At 42.9% G+C, this 21,040-nt stretch overlaps 3 protein-coding genes and 1 long non-coding RNA gene across 4 annotated transcripts; 2 read left to right on the top strand and 2 right to left on the bottom strand.

Moving 5' to 3' along the window:
- Window positions 1-799: 799 nt before the first annotated feature.
- On the bottom strand, window positions 800-5,139 carry TSR3 (TSR3 ribosome maturation factor). The gene is made up of 6 exons (XM_064673553.1): window positions 5,012-5,139; window positions 4,698-4,914; window positions 3,336-3,529; window positions 2,395-2,568; window positions 1,174-1,237; window positions 800-1,095 (listed from the first exon to the last, which is right to left on the bottom strand). Exons 1-6 carry the CDS (start codon window positions 5,091-5,093, stop codon window positions 939-941), a joined length of 888 nt encoding a protein of 295 aa, XP_064529623.1. The 5' UTR covers window positions 5,094-5,139; the 3' UTR covers window positions 800-938.
- Window positions 5,129-15,655, top strand: GNPTG (N-acetylglucosamine-1-phosphate transferase subunit gamma). Its single transcript, XM_064673543.1, has 11 exons — window positions 5,129-5,199; window positions 5,276-5,330; window positions 5,551-5,618; window positions 8,799-8,853; window positions 8,953-9,036; window positions 10,067-10,160; window positions 11,422-11,536; window positions 12,083-12,165; window positions 12,435-12,563; window positions 13,960-14,041; window positions 15,183-15,655. The coding sequence occupies exons 1-11, from the start codon at window positions 5,157-5,159 to the stop codon at window positions 15,302-15,304; spliced, it is 930 nt and encodes a 309-aa protein (XP_064529613.1). The 5' UTR covers window positions 5,129-5,156; the 3' UTR covers window positions 15,305-15,655.
- A 266-nt stretch (window positions 15,656-15,921) lies between these two features.
- On the top strand, window positions 15,922-17,203 carry LOC135423365 (ubiquinol-cytochrome c reductase complex assembly factor 4). Its single transcript, XM_064673565.1, has 2 exons — window positions 15,922-16,082; window positions 16,271-17,203. Exons 1-2 carry the CDS (start codon window positions 15,937-15,939, stop codon window positions 16,623-16,625), a joined length of 501 nt encoding a protein of 166 aa, XP_064529635.1. The 5' UTR covers window positions 15,922-15,936; the 3' UTR covers window positions 16,626-17,203.
- On the bottom strand, window positions 16,928-21,030 carry LOC135423367 (uncharacterized). Its single transcript, XR_010434783.1, has 2 exons — window positions 20,942-21,030; window positions 16,928-20,330 (listed from the first exon to the last, which is right to left on the bottom strand). It is a non-coding gene; the product is annotated as an uncharacterized LOC135423367 (long non-coding RNA).
- Between the last annotated feature and the right edge of the window lie 10 nt (window positions 21,031-21,040).

Genomic DNA, 21,040 nt, shown 5'->3' on the forward strand with positions numbered 1-21,040 from the left:
GTTTTAAGTAAGTTTCAGTTGGGTGCTAGAAACTTCAGAGTATTCTATTTAAATGTACAGAACAAACCTGCTACTGGCTCACTTTCACTGTACAAACTGGCAGCATGTGGAAAAGTGGCCTAAGGTGCAAGTGCTGGTACGAGTCTGACTCAAACCTTTAAGGGCCAGACAGTGTGTATTTGTGACTTGGTGCAGTGCTCTTGGAGTGCAGAGAATGCACAGAGACAGCACTGCTGAACCTGCCATCTGAAATTTAATGGTACAGTTTTGAATATGAAGTCCCAAAACATGGTGTTGCTTAGGACTGTATGAGAGTAAACAGGAGCAGTAAAGTTACTGAAGACACACTGAGATGTTAAAGGAATTCCAGGAAGCATTTTTTCCTTTTATAAGCTTAGGCAGTCAGTTTACCCTAAACTAGAAGTAGTAGTTGAAACACATATGGCAGGTTCAAGCCTGCAAAGTCAGAGGCACCTTATACGGCAGGTCCTCTGAACAAGGCAATAGCTTAAGTCATGTTTTCCTGTTGAAATGTAGCCCAGAAGTTAAAAAGCTTTACCTAATATACCATTAGGTAAACAAACATAATCCCTATAAACTACTTTCCAGACACATTGATTAGAATAAAGGGAATTTTTTTTAACTTGTTACTAAGCTTCAGGCTCCTTACAAAATAATTAACATTCCATAGTTACCTACCTAAAAATTAAATAACTCTGGAGCTCTCATTAAAAGACCTATAAACCCACACAGTGACTGAGATTTGCTAAGCACCAAGTTACAGGTGAACAAGACACACTTAACTGTTCACAATGAAATTTCTTTATACAAGATGTTACAACTCTTTGGGATTACTGGGGATGTTTTTAATGTTCTTCTGGTAGGTGGAGGGTTTTGTTTCTTGAGGAGGGTTGGGTTTGATTTTCTTTTTTTTTTTTTCACTTTTCAAATAGTTGATTTATTGGCAGCTGTTGCAGTAACTTTACAGTACCATGATCTTCTGGACTGCTCTCATCACTGCTTTCACTGCTTTCAGTGGCATCCTCTGGAGTGCTCACGCTGTCCTCCTCAGAGTCTTCCTTGCTTTGTGCTAGACTGGAAACATTTTTCAGGATTATAAAAGCAAAATAAATTATAATAAGAAAAACTAGTATTTAAATTAAATTTCATTACCCTGGGGAACTGACTGGCCTGTTGGGATTAGAATACTCTTTTCCTGAGTCAACATCAAATGGATCTGGAAAAAGGAAGAAAAACTGCACATGATGAAAAAGGCATATTTTAATCATCTGCCCTCATTTTCACAGAAAATTACTGGCAGGGAGGGGAAGGCCTAGGAAGTCTGGTTCAGTCTTTCTGTTAAGTTTACTATAGTTGTTTGATCAGAAACCAGGGGAGGTGGGGAAGAGAGGGGAGTGGCTTAGACAGCTGGGGAGAACTGTTACCACAGAAAAGTCAAACAAGGCATGATGGCTGAAGTCCATCCAGAAAGTGCATAGATTCAAGTGTGCTTTATTTGGCATAGTCGTGTTGCCCCTTAAGAACTGGCTTGAGTTTAATGTAACTAGTTAGGTTTCCACCAAGAAACAGGACGGTTTCATTCCATCACGTTCCAGTGCGTAATGGCAAAGAGATCAAAGTTCAGAGCAATTTAAGGCTGTTGACTGTCTCCTTACAGTATGAGCCCCTGGCCTGTTTTATGGGGCTTAACCACTGTGACAGGAAAATGTTAATTAGGAGCATCTCTTTTCATATGTTCTTGATTATTTGATTTGTCTTTCTTTGTGCTGTCTTGAATAAGACCAAGCAGTCACTTGTGAATATAGCATCCAATAACTTTCTGGAAGAATTTGGGAATAAACTACTTGTATTTATTACAGATGATTTTAATTATCTTGATAAGTCTGATTTGAAACATCTTGATTGGGGACTATATAAATATGTTCACTGAAGGTCTTTCTTAGGTTTATGTGTAATTAATTTGCTGTCAGACTGTATGGTTGTATTTTTATTATAGTTCCTTCTCAATTACTAGTCTTTTTACTCATATTCAGCTTTTAACATCTGTGGATAAAATGAGAATGCATCATATTTTCTTTTTGCTCCTTAGTTTTCCAGTATCCTTACTTGTATCAGGGTAGCTGCTTCACAGTTCGGCTGGAAAAGCACTGCTCTATGCATTAACTCGCTTTAGTCATTTTCATCTATTCCAGTTGAAAAAAAATGGGTAAAGTTTCTTATAAGAAGAATACACAGTATAAGGATAGAAGAACACATCTCAACAAAGCACTTATCTTCCACCTTGCCAATATTTTCACGAGATCAAAGGAAAAGACTGTAAGGAAACTAGTTAGGAAAAAGGGGTGTGTGGTGTCCCTGTGTTTTTTTCCTTACCTACGTCTTCATCTTTTGTTTCTTGGACAGTAGCTAAAAAGTCCTTCTCAATGCTTAGCACGTCATCCTGGCAATGACAGGCTGCATATTTTTCCAAGAGATTTTTGTTCAAGTCAATAAATGCCTTACCCCATTTAAATTTCCTCAGAAGAATGGTGGCTAGGTCTGGGAATCCTAAAATAGAAAATATGTGATCAGTTTTCCAGTGTGAGATTTCACTCAGCCGACAGGTTTCTAAGTTCAGTACATACCTATGTATCACTAAAATAGTGAGATGTTTGCCAGCATTTTTTTCAGCATTAGGGGATTAAGACTTTGAAAATATTTGTAATCTTTTTAAAATTTCAGTTTAACTTGAAATATCTAACTGAATCCAAGAAGAGTTCATAGCCTTTTAGTGAGTGTTACATAAAAATACTTTGTACAGGTAATGAATGATTCAAGCTCTAGGTCCCACAGTCCTTCAGTACAAGAGCATTTGTACATACAGTATTTTCAGAAAATAATATTTGTCTGCAGTATGGTAGAGTACTTCTCTTCAGTTGTCAAGGTTCTGCGGTGAGTTTGCAGAACATCACAAGAAGGGGCAAATTCTTTTGTTCTTACCCAGAACCCGCCCTGTTAACAGACAGCTGCTACCTCTCACTAAGGCAAAGGTGCCTAAGGATTCATATTCTGTCTTCTGTCTTTTTTTTAACAGTTTTTCTAACATTACACACCATCCAGACAAAACCAGGATTTAGTTTATGTGTCCTGTTTAGTAGCTGACACGAACAGTCCACAGGTACCCCAATGCAAGTACTTGGAAGAAAGCTAGACAATCTGATCCCAAACTCAGCAAACTGATAACCAGTGGGACAGCATTACAGTTTATTTTATTGCAGATCATTTCTTCTAATTTATTAAGGATGTAAGAATTGCTGGCAACAAACCGAGCCTACCAACAATGCAAAACGCTGCAGCAAAAGCTTCCACGCAGGACAGCTTGCACGGCCGACCATAGTTTACAGGATTTGCAGCCACCAAGTAAGGCAGCAACCGAGGATGATTCCCCCTCATTCTCTTAAAGGGAGTTTCTTCTAATTTGGCCCATGAGCAATCTATGACTGCAATTCCACTCTGAGCAATGACATGCCTGAAAAAAAGAAACATTACTGTATTTGAAAAATTGTCACCATTATATTGATCATAGAATCATAGAATCAGCTGGGTTGGAAAGGACCTCTGAGATCATCAAGTCCAACTCTTGATCCACTACCGCTGTGGTTACTAGACCATGGCACTAAATGCCACATCCAGTCTCTTTTTAAAAATCTCCAGGGATGGAGAATCCACCACTTCCCTGGGCAGCCCATTCCAATGCCCGATTACCCTCTCTGTAAGAATTTCTTCCTAATATCCAACGTAAACCTCCTCTGGGAGAGCTAAGGTCATGCCCTCTTGTCTTACTGCTAGCTGCCTGGGAGAAGAGACCAACCCCCACCTGGCTACAACCTCCTGTCAGGGAGTTGTAGAGAGTGATGAGGTCTCCCCTGAGCCTCCTCCTCTCCAGACTAAACAACCCCAGATGAAGTGAGAATTCCAACTGCCACTTTATATCAGCAACAAATTTGCATACAACCCCTGCTTGTGTCAATCATAACCTAAAATAGAGAATAGAGAGAGAGAATGAGAGTTATAACATGGGTTTCCTTCAAACATGCATATGGTAAAGAATGTTTATCCATGTTTCAAGCTGAAATGTGAAAGATTCTAGGTTTAAAAATGTGATAGACAAATGTGGTTAATAGTAATGTTCACAGTCATAAAGTACACCAAAATTCAGATTGAGGTTCTCTGCTAGCTTCTAAAGAGAAATCTTTTCTCTGAGGAAATACATCTTTATAAAAATTCTGCAGGCACATTTGAAGAAAATTCTCATTTCCCTCAAAAAGTTTTCCAGTTAATGCATTGTGCTGCCTAGCTGAAGTACTTAAATATGACATCATAAAGATACAGCAGCTATAGGCCCATGCTCTGAACAAATTAACCTACGAGATGTTCCTTGATTTCTCATTGGGATCTACAGAAGCTTTTCTCAGCTGATACCAGCTATTGTAAAAGTGTTAACCTGATTTGATGAAATGGCTCTATTTCTCGTGTTCATGCATCAGGGCAATGTCACGGGAAGGTCAAATCTATTCTGTATCAGAGTTTTGGCCATGAATCAGTGGTTAAAACGTTCTCCCTAATACAGCATCAGGACGGTATTTGAACGAAGAGCTTTCCCTCACAGCCCGCGCCAGCAGGCACCAGGGCCTAACCTGTCAGCGGGAGAGACGTATTCCGTGGCCAGCGGACTGAGGACGACGCCCGGGAACCTCTGGCGAAGGCGCAGGGTTCGGAGTAACCCTTTCCGGGCCAGTTTTCTCCCGGTGCATTTCTTGGGATCGCAGTGTCCGAGCTCCCACATGGCAAGGGGGCAGGGGAACTTGGCCTCCGGGCCGCCTCCGGCCGCGGCCCCCTCGCCCTCCAGGCAAGCTGAAAACAGCGGGCACACATCAGCGTCCAGCGGCCGCACGGCCCAGTCCTGCCGGACCCGCCGGCCCAGACCCGCGGCCGGCGGCCCCTCACGCACCTCTCAGCGCAGCCTCCGCGTCCGCCGCGAAGGTGTCGAGGCTGCGAGCCCCGCGCCGGCCCCCGCGCCGGCTCCGCACCATGGCCGCGCTGGGCGGAGCGGCCGCCCCGCGGCCCGCGCGCTTCCGCTTCCCGCGGAAGGGGCGATGGCGGCCCGGCTGCTGCTGGCGGCGCTGGGCGCGGCGCTGGGTGAGGCGGGGGCCGCGGCGGGAGCGGGCGCCGCGGGTCGGTCCGTGCGCCGCGGCCAACGGCTCTCTGCTCGCAGGTCTCTTCGCCTCGGCGGGGAAGATGAAGATCGTGGAGGAGCCCAACACGTTCGGGTACGTGCCCACCCGCTCGCTGTGCCCCGCGATCCACTCGCACTCGGCGGGCTTGAGCCCGTCTGCCGCTCCGCCCGCTCCAGCCCGTCCCTTCCTCCGGGGATGGGGCGCCGGGCCGGGGCAGGGGCCGTCGGTGTTGGGACACACACAGGTAGGGGAGGATATATCCACGGCCAGATGCGTAACAGCCTTAAACGTTTAACTTTCCTTCTTTTGAAAGGTTGAATAACCCGTTCTTGCCTCAAACAAATAGGCTCCAGCCAAAGATGTCCCCGTCTGCAGTATCAGGTATATGCAAGCGTTACCTTTTTTTTTGTACGGTTTTCATAATTTAGCAACAGTTGTTTGCAATGCAAATTGTCTACTTTGACTTTATGCAGCCGCAACCTAATTTTGCATGTCATTCTGTAAGCATCACGGAAAATAAGCATGGCAAATATATTTTATTGTGCTTCTGAAGGGTTGAAACCTAGGTTAACCTCATTGGTGTTCCATGTCTGTAGTGGGTTGACCCTGGTCTGGATACCAGGTACCCACTAAAGCCGCTCTCGCTCTCCTTCTGCAAGTGGACAGAGGAGAGAAAAATAAAAAACCAAACAGCTAAGGATTCATGATTTGAGGTAACAGCTGGGAGAGGTCAGTTACTAATTACCTTCACGGGCAAAACAGACTCAAAGTGGGGATAGTACTTACATTTATTACTAACAGGATAAGAGCCAAAGACTGAGAAAATAAAATAGTCTTAAAAACACCTTCCCCCCACCCCTCCTTCCACGTTCTCCCTCCTCCCCCCAGCAGTGCAGGGGGACGGGAATGGGGATTGCAGTCAGTTGTTATTTCTGCAGCTGCTCAGAGAGAGGAGTCCTTCCCCTGCTCCCGTGGATCCTTCCCACGGGAGACAGTCCTTGATGGACCTCTCCAGCGTGAGTCCAACCCTCAGGCAGCAGTTCTTCCCATACTGCCCGTGGGTCACTCCTCCATGGGGCGCAGTCCTTCATGAATGAGCTGTACCCACGTGGGTCCCCCACAGGGGCCACGAGTCCCACCAGGGAAAAACCTGCTCCAGCATGGGCTTCCCTCTCCAGGGGCCGCAGGTCTCCGGCAGGACTCTGCTCCATCCTGAGCCTCCCACGGGGTCACAGCCTCTTTCATGCATCCACCTGCTCCAGCACGGGCTCCTCCATGGGCTGCAGGTGGGTCTCTGCACCCCGATGGTCCTCCACAGCCTGCAGGGGCACAGCTGCTCCACCATGGTCTGCACCACGGGCTGCAGGAGCCACAGCTCTGGCACCTGGAGCACCTCCTCCCCCTCCTTCTGCACTGACCTTGGTGTCTACGTTGTTATTCCCATGTTCTCACTCTGCTCTTCCCTGGCTGGAATTTTCTTCCGCGCAACAATCTTCTGTTCTTAAATATGTTATCACAGAGGCGTTGCTGTTACTCCTAATTGGCTCAGCCCTGGCCAGCGGCAGGAAGTCGGTCCTGGAGCCGGCTGGCATTGGCTCCACGGGACAGGGGAAGCTTCTAACAGTTTCTAATAGAAGCCACCCTTGTAGCCCCCCCAGCTACCAAAACCCAGCCACAGAAACCCACTACAATGTCCCGGTGCTGTTTGGACTGCTTTTGTCACAATACTATCCATACGTTTTACTCTCTTTCTTTGAGCCAGTCACAAATCTTTCTGACCCATGGTAAAAACTATTTTCTTCTTGAAACAATCTCTGACATCCTCGAGATTGTCATATAAAAGTCATTTCATCATACAATAGCACTTAATACCAAAAAATGGTTATAAAAAAAAGTCTTAAGAGTAGTCTTGGAACCTATCACAGAGGCTTAGTTTCACACACAACATGGGTGCTGTGATATAAATACACCACTTAAGCAAAATAAACAGGAATATAAAAAAATCTAGCCCATATATGGGGGAGAGCAGATAAATACTGAAGGCAAAGACTAAGCAAAAGTGAATAACTCTAATCTCTCTGCTAATCTTATGCACAGACCTAAACCTTGTTCAAATTCAGTAAAGGCATTTTGGTATGGTGACACTGAATGTGATTGTGCTTAGTGTTTCTTTGTCATGTTTTATGCACCCAAATCAAGTTTATAAATTCTGCGTTTGTAGTGTGTGGAAAGTGAAATAGTTAGGAATGGGATTAGTAACAGAATGCTGAATGGAAAGGTGACAAAAGTAGCAGGAAAAAAAAATTAAGGACAGCATGCTAGAAATCCTTCTTTCTTTGTTGTGGGAACTTATGGGTAGCCAAAAATTGGGAGTGTGTACGGAACAGGAATCCAGGGCATGGAACCCTGTCTTGCACAATTATTTCTTTAGCATAGAAACCTTTCCTGTTCTTTTACAAGACAGCTGGTGGAATAGTTCCTGTAATTTCTCTTCTAGAGCATCTGCCCAGGAAATGGAGGCATGAGTTTAATGCATTCCTCAAGGACATTCACATTTGCAGAGCATCCTGATCACTAAGGCACAGATTTCATGTAGCAAAGGGACAAACCCTTTGGCCAAGCCTATGTGTAGAATGAAATGCAAGATCACACAGTCAGAAAACACACTTGGGAAAGAAAACCTACTCATATCCTAGTGGTTAAGCTATTCTGAATGGCATGATTCTGGTGGTCTGACTGTTGTTTGTAGGATTGCTTGGCTAGATCTTTCGAAAAAGGACCTAGGCAATCCTGACAGTCGGGAATTAGAATCCAGGATGGGGGTTTATTTTATATGCTTTGAAATCTTTATTCTTCTTTCCTCATAAATATTTAATAATTCCAAGCAAAAATTCTATAAACAAGGGACACTGAAATACTCCTCTAGCACATAGTTCAGAACTTTTGACCCTCTTTTTACTGACCTGTCTTGGATTCCTTTGATAGAAAGGCTGGAACAGTCAATTCCACAAGAGTAGAATTGCAGCTGCTGACCTGTCTGACAGCAAAAGGTTTATCTTGTTGAGTACTATCTGGAACAGACCATGAAGGCAAACTGTGAAAAGGAATATTCAGTTTCAGAATCTCAGGGAAACTTAAATATGCAGCGCTGTCAACAAATGGGCTTTACTTGAGGATTTTGGATGGCTCTGGGGACAGACAGCTCCCAAGCAAGAGTTTTGGTGATTTCAGTGTTAGATTTTGGAAAGATCTGCACTGATGATTCCTTTTATGGACCTTGCCTCCAAATATTTGTTTTTACAGGGGTTTCTTGTTTTTGTTGTAGACAGAGGCTTATCTATTTCACTGAGTATTGAAGATGAAAAATGTTAAAGATTATGATGGAAACCAGTATAGGGCTAGTGGGAATTTACAGTAATACATATGGAGGATAAGAATTTCCTTATGTATAGCAGAGACCTAAATTTGTCACATATTCCTTGCAGTTTTGTCACCACGGTAACTTTCTTAAATTTAACCAAAACATTATTCTTCCTTTATGTCATTTTGTGGTGTTCTTAGGCCCTGCACATCTCTTTGGGCTTGCTGGCAAGTGTTTCAGTTTTGTGGAATCCACGTGAGTAATGGATTTGGGTCTTTGTTTACTTACTAGGAATTTACTAGTTTTCCATTTCAGTCTGAAACATTTCTTATTTCCTTTTTCTTTTCTTTTAAGGTACAAGTATGAGTTTTGTCCTTTCCATAATGTCACTCAGCATGAGCAGACTTTTCGATGGAATGCCTATAGTGGGATTTTAGGGTGAGGCATTTAGATCTTTAAGTTTTACCTATGTTGTTAGCAGGCCATTTTATAGACTGTAAAAAGGAGGCAGTTTTAACATGAAGATTCTTCTGTAGGTTAACTTAGGTCATTATAGTTCCCAAGGCAATATGCATAAAGATATCCTGTCTTGAAAAATTCAGATTTTTTTTTTTTAGTTGATAAATACTAACCTCCTATTTTAGTTGGAGACTGATTAATAACCAGTGCCAATTGCAAGTGTGATATGTTCACATGAGAAATTTAATAATGTATAACTATAGCTTATATTTACAGAGATTTCATAGCTGTTAACTATTTTCAGTTTGAGTTAAATACAAAAATTACAAAATGAAAAGAGTGCTTTATGCCTAGTGGTTGTATTAATCATTTAATGAAAAGTTATAAAAGACTCAGTGTAGATCCCCAAAAAAATTCCCATATTTAAAGACCCCAGATCATATAGCTCCCAAATCATGAGACTTAAAATAAATTTAATTCTAAACCAGAGCACTGCTTTTCTAAATATTTTGCATATAGATGTCTTTTCTCTGTGTGCAAAATGGTGAGCCAGTATGTGAGGAAAATGGTATATCAGCATGCTGAGGGTATCGTTTGCTTTAGGACTAGCAGAACTAGAGTAGATTTTTAGGTGCTCTCACCAGCACTAAAAATCCTGCAAGCAATCTGAATTGCACAGTGCACTTAGCATCATGGAATTTTTTGTGGGATTGATCTATAAGTGATATTTTACTGGATTTAAACACAGATTTTAAGTGCAAATGGTTTGCAAACTGAAAGCTGATCCAAAACTGTGCTCTCAAAAGTGATACTGACATGCCCTATACAGCAGCTTGGATAACAAACTATGCTGCATGTAAGGTGTTGGCTGTAAGAAGTGGAAATACTCAGACAACAAAAATGATTCATGTACACTTGAATTGAACATGGTATAAGGTATTCCTGGTTTTATTCCTGAGTGTTCAAGTTTTTCTTTCCGGTAACTTAATAGAGTGTCCTGTTTTTTCAGAATCTGGCATGAATGGGAAATTAACAACAACACATTTGTTGGAATGTGGATGAGGGAAGGAGACTCATGTGAAACTAAGACCAGACAAACAAAGGTATAATAACCTAGGCTATGCTAATTCAGACAGCATGACTACACATACACTTGTGACACTCTACAAACTGAAACATTCCTACCCTGAAAAAGTCCTTATTTAAGCTATGATAGAAAAAGATGAATTCCTGTAGGAGCTACATGAATATATGGAGGAGGGAATCTAGATTCAGGATGAAATTTTGAAGAAGTGTACTTACATGTTCTCACTGATTACTTAAAACTCTTTTTTTCCTTGATAGAGTGGAATATTCTAATTACTACTGTAGAAATATACTTGTAATTTGTGTCAGGAAAAATAAAGAAAAAGAGCTGTTGGTTGAATTCAAGCTACCAGCCTATTGTAGTAAGAACATCCATAAAAAAGGAGGGAAAAGAATTAGGGAGTTAACAGTAGCATACCCAGAAGTTAAGTACGATGTTAAAAGAAGCACCAAGGGCATTTCAAGAAGGACATTGAGGTGATGGAGTGTGTCCAGAGAGGGCAACGGAGGTGGGGAAGGGTCTGGTGCACAAATCTGACAAGGAGAGGTGTCAACCAGCACCCTCAGGTCCTTTTCCACCAGGCAGCTTTCCAGCTGTTCTTGCCCAAGCCTAGAGCAGTGTGGGGTGGTTGTGACCCAAGTGCATGACCCTGCATTTTGCCTTGTTGAATCTCTTGTGATTGGCTGCCAACTTGGCTGCCAAGGTGAAAATATTCTGTACTGTACTGGAGGTGCCTTTATCTCCCATAGGGGCTGCAGAAAAAAATTAATATTCTTGTATGACCTTTGATATTGTGATTGAAGTCTTTCACAGGCATTTTGTTTTGACAGACGGAAAACACTGGTGCTACAAATGTAATGAAAATAGTTTTATACAGTCTACATGCGTCTTGTACTCTTTGTTTAGCACATTGGTCAGAAATAAAATTTAAGCAAACTGTGCTTACGTCAGATGAGGCTCTAAAGGATGTCCTTTTCCCCCTCCTTTTTACTCTCATTCTTGCTGGAAATATGGTGCTCGGGAGTTGAAGGAACAATGGTAGGTGGGGGAATCATTTCCTGTTAGAGGAAGCAGTGTTCACATTTGATAAAATAATTTGACAACGTGCTTGCTATGATTCTTTTTCTGTGGAAAAATGAAAAAGGACTGGAAGCTTTGACATGACAGTATGTATAGAAATGCTTCTGCTAGCATTGGAACACAGCAAATTGACCATCAATGCTGGTCCTGTTTCATGTGGACCTTTTTTGCTCATCTTTGTTTTTACTGATGTTTAGGTTCATCTTGTTTGTGGAAAGAGCAATAAATTGGCTTATGTGTCTGAGCCAAGTACTTGTGTTTACTCTCTGACATTTGAGACTCCTCTTGTGTGCCATCCCCACTCTCTTTTAGGTAAGATTTAGAAAATCATTTGTGGAGCAGTTGGCATATTACACTAACCTCAGAGTGTACATTTTTAGGTTCTTCAAGTTTGTACCTTGATATAAATGAGTATTACATGTAACATATAATACAAAGTGTATTTTAAATCCCAGTCATTAGAACACAGATATTTCTCAAATAAATTGTCACTGCTGATATAGACCCAGTGAAGGATTTTTTTTTTTTCTTTTTTCTTGGACTGGTTGTAGGAATCAGCCCTGTAGTATCTGCTCATGTTACAAAAAGGCAGAGCTCAGAATCACACTGAGCAAATAAATGTGAGGCCTTGCAGCTGGAAATAAGAGAAAAATTTCTGGTCAGAGGCATTTTCCAGAAAGTTTAAATGTGTGAAGTGCAATTTAAGTTTAACCCCAACTCTTGAAAGTAGTGGAGACTATGTACTGTATGGAAACACTGAGTTCTTAGAACAAATATGCTTGCATGCTACTAGAGGGGGAATTAACTAATGCAGGACAGTGCTGTTGGTTTTTACATGGTTTGCCTTCCATTTTTCAGTTTATCCAACTCTGCCTGAAGCACTGCAAAGGAAGTGGGATGAAGCAGAGCAGCTTCTGTATGATGAACTAATAACTGACCAGGTTTATTAACTTTTTCCAACTCTGTTCAGTGAAAAAACAATTATTGTCAATAGCCAAACCTGGCTTCTGCAGTTTCTCCTTTTGGAGTAGATGCATTTATTCTGCAGTTGGCAAATAATAATTTTATGTTCTGTAACTGCTGTGTGAACTGGTAATTGTAATGTTTTCTACAATGAAGCTTGAGGACTTGGAATGGCCATTGCAAATTACAAGCAGAGATCAGAGTTGAGTGGATTGATCTATTGTCTTTTGAAAACTTTCTTTTTTAGGGTTACAAAAAAATACTGAAAGAGATTTTTGAGGAAGCAGGACTTCTAAAAGCAACAGCAGAAAAAGAAGCTGAGAAACAGAGTAAGAAAATAAGTCTGGAATTCAAAACAGTGGAAAAGTGCAGTAAGGTATAGAGCAAAATATTTACAATATTAAATTTGTGGAATTAAACTGCCACCTTTTTACTGTATCACAGTGTCAGCATGAGAGCATTATGTAAATGCTCTTTGGATTCAGCTGAAATCTGTCATGGGATTATCTTTTCTGTTTTCAATACGTAACACTGCATAGAGTGTGAGTTGATATCTTTATTCTAGCCCTTAAGTCAAAACCGAACCGGTACAGATGAATGCCCAGTAAGAAGATGGTGGGTATGTAGGACTTAGGGTATGCACCTGGGTTACCAACACCTTGTAGGTACTCTTTCTGGGGAATACCAGTCTGGAAATAGGAAGGAATTAACAGTGCAAATAAATGTGTAACCAACCTTGAGTATGCTGGTGCTTCTCTCTGTGGATAATTACCCACACTTGTGTCAGGACACATTGGCTGTAACACAAGCAAAAGGCAGAATGACCTATGCTGTGTCCATTTCTGAAGGACTTCTGTGTGTGTGAACAGTTCTGCAACAGAATTGGAATAGGGAAAACAGAGGTAGAAGGGGTGCTCACTCTAAAAGAGTGCAAGCTGAACATCAAAAAAAGAGCACAGAAGGGAATTAATTATAATGCAGAGAAGAAGTTGCTGTTGTCATTTTATTTGAAAAATGTAGCAAAGACAAAACACCAAATAGCTATTAATATATAATCAGACAGACTGTGCTTAACCTGAATATACATATATAAAGATCACCGTTCTGAACTCATACGAGCTCGCTCGTTAACAATACAGTACTTAATAATTTGTACTTCTTTTTCTGGGTTCATCATAGCTTAATTGACATTAAATTGGCTGTTTTGGTAACCACAGAATTTTAAATAGTTACTGTTTTGCTCTGTCTTTAGTCATGTAAACACCAAAAGACAACAAAAAATTGGGGCTTCTCTTGAGATTTCAGGTATATGGTTTGAGTGTCAAAACTACTAAGCAATCCCTCTCTCTGCAAGTTAACAGAAACTGCTGAAAGCAAGAACCTTAAGTTACTAGGTCAAGAGTTGAGGAGGTGACAAATTTCCAGACTGTAGCATTATGATACAACAAAATAAGGCCAGTCCTGAAGAAAACTTAAGAATGCAATTTTGTTCTATGATAAAATGCTACTTAGAGGACAGATTCAAAATAGTTACAGAAAGCACTCCTAATTTTTACACTCAGGCTTGAGAAAAGCTGGCTCCTGTTTTGGCAACATAGACATGTATCTTCTAAAATTTGCACCTTGTTCTTGGAATAAGCAGTTTATCTTTATGATCTTTTAAGTGAAAAGCTGTAACAGCTTTGCACAGACCCGTTATGTTTTATAAACTCCCATTTTAGATATGCATTTGGAAAGTGGGAGAACCACTTAAAATGTATTTTCTTTTTTAGGAATACAAGCAACTTTCTGAAGAAATAAAAAAACTTAAAGTTTTATTAGATCAGCATGGTATTGCATACAAAGCAAATTCTGGTGAGTTTTTTTGGTATTGTTCTTTTTTATTGTTGTCTATTCAGAATGTGAATACCCCAATGCTGTTTTCAGTTATAGCAACATTTAAATAATCTGGCATATATGAAGGAAAAATTCAGTAGACAAAGTATCTAATAAGTACTTAGGTTTTGATTCCTGTGCAAGAGGATTTATTTTGTCCCCCAGAAAATCTGTTGATGACTTGAAATTCTAGCTTTATAGAAAAATGCTGACTGCCATTGTAATTGAAGTTTGTCTCTAGTCTTAAATGTGCCAAATTAAAAGGAAATCAATGTTACAGCACTGATAGCATAAAAGTGTCTTTTAAGTAATTCCACTTTCTGTATGTTAACCACAAGGTCTGACTTCTTCTATAACATTTGAAATGTTCTCTGTATCTGTTTGAATTGTTTTTTTCCTTTACTAAGTCACCTGTTTCTTTTTCCCTCTCTTTGACTTCTGTTAGGTAAGTATCATATCACATGCAGTTTTTAAAAGGAAAGACTGGTTCTGGCTATGAAGTAGTAAGGCTAATCTGGATTAATTCCAGACAAGTCGGTTTTTTTGGCTTTGTTGTTGGGGTTTGTGGATTGTTTTTTGTGGGCTTTTTTGTTTGCTTGTTTCCTCTCCCTCATTTCTTCCAGGCCATCATGCCCTTTATTACATGAACTGTTTGTCAAAGGAGAATTTAATTTCCTGGAAAATAAATAGATATAGATATATTTACACTTTTTATGTTCAGAATTGAAGAAAACAAAGCACTGTTGAGCTAATTAAAGTAGCTTAAAATTAGTGACATACTTTTTTTTTCTTTTTGCTTTGAGAAACTTTCTTACCTGTTTTTTTTTAAATTGATGACTTTCTTTTCTAGGAAAAAATCATAATAAAATTTTTTAAAAACATTTCATCTTCCCATATAAACTATTAACTATGTAACTTGCACAGTATTTGTGTGTGTTTGGTAGTTCTATTAATTATTGCAGTAGTTTTTTTAATTATTGCAAATTAGAACTGTATAGTCAAAAGCAGAATTCAGTTTACTCTAGATGACTTATTTCAAAACTATTTAGTTAATTCTATGACAAAAATGTTTTGGTGTTTAAAAGCAAAAATAACTGATGTCTTAAACTAAATTTTACAGCTGAAAATACCAGTGTTGAATATGTAAGTCACAAACTGGCAACTGCAGTGACAACAGTTCTTAATGGGTCAAAGGATGAGCACCTGCATGGCGACACAGGAATTTGGAACTACACTGTATGAAGAAACTTGGGTGGTTCATACGGAATGTCAATTAAGTTGAGCACGTATCATGCCACTGAAATGATTTATCTTCTTGCAAATATTTTTGACTTTATGAATTTCTGCCCTAAAGCAAAGGAAATGTGAGGGCTGACCATTATGAGAACAGCTGGCTAGTTTCTGAGAACATTTGTGAAACTTTCTTTGCTAAGACTGGTGTTTGGCAGAGGTTTACAGATTCTGTGTGTCCAATCCTAGCCTTTTTTTTATTGATCAAGTGTGGTAACAGGTGGTATAAATAGAAAACAGCTCAAGACCAGTGCTGTTAGATGTTGTATGAAAGGTAATAAATACAATGTTAACAACATGTTATTTCATCTGTATGCTAAAATGTTTTCTGCGGACTTTAGCAGAAAAGGAAACGTTTTCTGTCACAGCAGTGCTTAACACACCACCCACCCGCATTCAAAGGCCGATGTCATCTTTAGCTATCAGGTTAAATGAAAGCCGTTCGGGATCTGACTGAAACGTGCAATGAAATCAGTGAATTGTTATAAAAGCATAGTTGTGGTAACCTGGCAATTCTCTGTATGTAATACGGAACAAAGTGGACTCCGCGACCACCAGCTGCGGAACCACCACCGCCCCAGACGATGGACGGCGAGAGCGCCGTCCCCGCTCGCTTTGGCTCCTCCTCCTGCGCAGTTCGTGATCCCGTCACGGCTGCGGGAGCCTTCGCGCCTCCCCTTCCGAGCGGCGCGGGGCGGTGCGGGATGATCTGGGCGCTTGGCCGCTGGCGGTGAGGAGCGGGGCCGGGGCCGGGGCTGAGCCGGGCCGGGCCCGCTGGCGGTGAGGAGCGGGGCCGGGGCCGGGGCTGAGCCGGGCCGGGCCCGCTGGCGGTGAGGAGCGGGGCCGGGGCCGCTGGCGGTGAGGGCCGGGCCGGGCCGCTGCCCGTGCTCCCCGCGCCGCTCATGCGTGTCTTTACAGGGCGCGGCGGCCCCCGCGCCTGCCCGAGCCCTGGAAGGGATTCGCACGACGTCCGGACCCGGAGGGTGCGGCGGGCGCGGATCCAGAGAGCGGGGTGCCCACTCCCTTCTCCAGCAGCAAGGCCAGTCCGCGGGTGTGGAGCGTCAGCCGGTCCATGGGGAGCGACCACGAGAGACCGTGGCTGAAGGTGTTGCCTTTCAGTGTGCTGTGCACGGGGCTGTTGCTCTGGTGTGTGTTCAGGGAAAAAACGGAGATTGATGAGCGATTGGAAGCGGTTTTCTCCGGCGAGATCGTGGACTCTTTAGATATGGCCCAAGAAAGCAATGCTCCCTTGCAGCTGCCGAAGGAGCAATGAGGACGGGAGTGCGGCTACAGTGAAGGAGCTGCCAAAAGTTTACTGGCATTCACCTGGTTAAAAACTGTACCTACTCATTAATGGAAAAAAACCTTGGTTTTTTTGAGTCTTTCGGCAGCCTTATCTTGCAAACTTGATTTCTTCATGATTTTTTCTGTGCTGGTCTTACCTTAGTAATTTACTTTGGTAGCAAAAGGCGTAGTTTCTTTCTGGATTGCACGGTAGGGATGAACAAGACATATTGCAATTCAACTTGAATTTTAATATAAGTTTTATATAACCCATCACTTTTCCATGGATCATTTTTCTTAGATGCTAGAGGTATTAAAAAATACGAAATCTGAATGTCTTTAAAATTGCTGCTGAAGGTGACCTTCGTTTGACATTTTGGTAGTCACAGAGTATGTTCAATTTATATTGCAGACCAGTTGTAAATGTAGTCATTAATATGTGATTGTGGTCTGATTTTTTTTTTTCAATTCTGCCAAATAATGTAGAAATTACCTTCACGGGTTCGTGCTTTTGGGACTAGAACTTTTTAGGCTTGGCTGATTAAAGTGATCATTACTGGTAAGAGAGCATTTTGCAGAGAATCAAAATGATTGGCTTGCATTATATTGGGGAGGAAACCCCTGGTTTCCTTGAACCATATAGTGCCTAGGCTTTTTCTGCAGATTTTTAGACGCATACTCTGGAGACTTTTCTTGGAGAGGAGAAATGTAAGATACTAATACAACTTAGTTCCCTTCAAAATTAGAGGCATTTTTTTTTAAGCTTTCAAATGTAAAAACAGAAGATTGGTTTTGTGCCATTAAAATCTGTAATTAAAAACCAAAACGCCCCAAAGATGGCAGCAGCTGTTAAGATAGGCTGAAGCTGTGCAGAAAACTGGTGTAGGATCATGTTTGTCCAATACCGCTGATGAGTCTCTGAACAACATGCACTGTCGTGGCATTTGATTTTGCCATAGAGTCCCTCAGTTTAACCACACGATGCCTAGTAAATGAATACACCTAATTTGGTACTGTCACAGGGTTTAGTCTTGGTATTCAACCTGTACTACAGTAGAATATTCCAAGTGAGGTGTATGCATGGGGGTGTTCTGGTGAATAGAAGAGTGATCCTGAATTGCTTTTGTATTGAAGCTAAGGTGTAACGCCTGTTGCTCTTGACTAGCTTTCTTACTCCAAGTTCTATGAAAACAATGAACCTGGCAACGTGCTGCTTTGTTTAAGGAAATACAGAGCTGCCCCTTCATGCGTGCCTTGTTTTGGGTGATAATAAGTGTTTAATAATAAAACTATTCTCATAGTCTCTTGCTTTCACCGTGTTGGGAAACTTGTCTGTGGCATTTTGTTGTTAAAAGCAGAGTACGGGGCCATCAACCGAGGCTCCCTGGACCAGCTCTGCATGCTCTTTTTACAACATCCCTTCTTCGGGGCGGCGGAGGGACCCTCGGCGGGGAGCGTGGGCCTGTGCACTGCTGTGTTGGGGTTGTGGCAGGTGCGGCCCCAAGAGGATGCCGTGGGTTTGCAGAGCAGTGTCTCGAGGGCTAGCGACACAGGAGCGGAGACGAGCGAGGTGAGAATTTTACTCTCGGACTGAATTTGGTGTCAGTTTTAGGATGTTGTCTATGCATATATGTCGTAACTGCTTTTTTTTTTTTTCCTAGGCGATACACAACCCTTTGCCTGTCTGCTGAATGTGACGAAGGTCCATCCAATAAGAGGTTAAGGTAAAGGAGCCTCAGATAGTCACTCAGATAGTCACAGAGCTGTTCAGTTTTCCTGGAACATTTCGGTGACTTTTGTAATAATTGTATTTCAGATGCAGGCGGAAACGATCCCTGAGGAAGTTCAATACATCAGGTGAGCTGGCCTGAAGGCCAGCCCTGGGGCCTGTGCAGGGCAGGCCGCTGCCCCTCGGCCCCGGAGCGCATGGGCGTGTGGAGGTGTGAAGGGAATGGACTGGCCGGGCTTTGGCAATCTGGCCCCTCGAAAGACTAAGTGACCTCTTCCAACAGGGGAAGACTGAAGCAAGCGGTGCCAGAAAGAACTGGAGTTTCTGGAGAATAAAACCTGGAAGTGTGCCCCTGGAAATCCCCCTGGGTGGTCACCGGTCTGACTTCCACAGACTGATTGCCTTGGCCAGGAGCATCCCGGCAGTCCTGCCATAAGTGCGTATGCCTGGAGTTTTAATTTCCGTTTAATGCTGGCAAAGCCCCTCTGGGTGAGCCCCAGTGCCTGGCATGAGCAGAGCGGGCTTCCAGGGCACTCATTGCAGGCGTTGTGTTTAAGGGAAGAGCAGGGGAGCCTTTCTTTGGCCCAGAGGAGCTGCAGTGTTCTTCCTCTCTAGAAGAATAAGAAATAAAAAAATTAAAACCAAACGAGAAAGAAAAGAAAATGAAAAATAAAGAGAATAAAAAATAAACGAAATAAAGAAGGAAATATAAAATAAAAAAGAAAATTTAAAAAATTAAAAGCAAGAAAACTAAAAAGGAAATAAAATGAAAAGTGAAATAAAAGGAAAAAAAAACCTTGAGCACCCCATATACACCCCCCTCTGCCCTCCGAACAGTAAATTGGGGGTCACTCCTAAAATGTGAGAAGGGGACCCCAAAACGTGGGTGAGGGAACCCCAGGGACCCGAAAAAGTAGAGGGGGAGCCCCGAAATGTCAGGGAGGGCCTCAGAATGCGTGGGGGCCCGAAAAAGTGGGTGAGGTGTGCGCAGGAAGAGGAAAGCCAGCAGATCAGATGGTGGGCGCATGCGCACTCATCAGCAAGAGGCCCGCGATCATGTGGTCATTGGGGGGGCCAGGAGAGGAAACGACGCATGCGCAGTGGCTCTTGTGCTGCTGCAGCGCTGCCCGCTCAACTTAAGGCCCGGCTCCGGCGGCACGGCAGGACTTGTGGTCTCCCGTCTCTCCCGGGGTGTGTGGGGGGGGAATAACATGAAGATTTTTGAGGCGAAAGCGCGCAAATTAGTGAGGGGCGTTCTCCGGGTAAACTCGGTCACCGGAAGTGAGAGCGACCGGCCTGTTTTCGACGGTTTGGAGGGGAATCCCAGAGCGATTTGGTTTGAAGGGGACCTTCAAAGGCCACCCTGTCTTCCGTGGGCAGGGACACCTTCCACTCTCATCCCCGATTGGATGCTCCAAGTCCCATCCAGCCTGGCCTGGAACACTTCCAGGAATGGGCTCAGCTTCCCTGTGCAGTGTGCTCTAATATCTCTCCACTGTCATCATGAAAAATTTTGTCAGCACATTTTGTTCGACGATGGTAAGCAGGACCTGGGTGAAAATGACATTCTGTTAGGTGCAGAGGGAAATAATTATCCTTTGAAGTCAAATGTATTCAGATTTGCACGAGTCTTGTCTGCCTTATGTTTGAATTGCTTTCTATTGTAGGCAGTTGTTTTAAATTAAACTTTTATTTTGTGTCTCTCCCCCAGTATCTTGTCCAAGACAAAGCTACCTTTCCTCGTGGGAATGGACCGGCCGGGCTTTGGCAATCTGGCCCCTCGAAAGTCTTAAGTGACCTCTTCCAACAGGGGAAGACTGAAGCTTCCTGGTGACTATGTAAACTGGAAAGAAATGATACAGGTGAATAACATGAATTTAGCATCACAGCCAGGTACAGAATATGTATCATTGCAGATGTTCTTTTTGGTTATTCCCCAGTGTGGATCCAGCTACTTCACTGAAGCTGTAAAGGAAGAACGGCACGTGAATAGCAGAAAATGAGTTAGAAATACTGATTAATGGCAATTTCCTAGGAAGGCAAGGAGCTTAAGCATGCTGAAGGCCCTTCTACCTAAAGCTGCCTGTGTTCACCACACCAAAGTCCCACCCCAACCCAAGTGGTGGCCTGTGAGTGCCAAGTCTCAGGAAATTATTTTCCTTTGGTTTTTGTTTTACTGCAAAAGCTAGACCTGAATGAATATACTCCCATCACCTGTCTGTGCCAGCACAGACTGTGATATTCTGTGACTCTGAATTGACAGGTAGAAGGTTCAAGGGCTGAAGGAACGTGGTGTAGTGATTGGGCTCTCTACCCCATCTTGGCTCTGTATTTGCTCGGGATTTGTAGGTTCCGCATCCTAAATAGTTGCCTCACTTCTCCAAGGTTACTAAAGGCTATCCGGGGCATGTCTCCTTGCTGCCTCTGAGTGTGCAGACCGGCTCCTCAGGCGAAAGAAAGGCCCTCCGGTTGCTCCTTACAGCTCTACCCCTGTCCCTGGCCGCTGCTGCCATTCCTGGGTGCAGCTGCCTATCCCCGCTGCGCAGCTGAGCGCTGCGGGCCCGCCCCCGCCTCACCGGGTTGGAGCGGGTTCACGGTGTACTGTGTGTAGAGCCTCTGGTGCCGCATCTCCTTGTGCACCCGCTCGCTCAGGAGCCGGTCCAGCTGCACCGCGT

Source organism: Pseudopipra pipra, chromosome 16 (assembly GCF_036250125.1).
Source record: "Pseudopipra pipra isolate bDixPip1 chromosome 16, bDixPip1.hap1, whole genome shotgun sequence".
Lineage (NCBI taxonomy): Eukaryota > Metazoa > Chordata > Aves > Passeriformes > Pipridae > Pseudopipra > Pseudopipra pipra.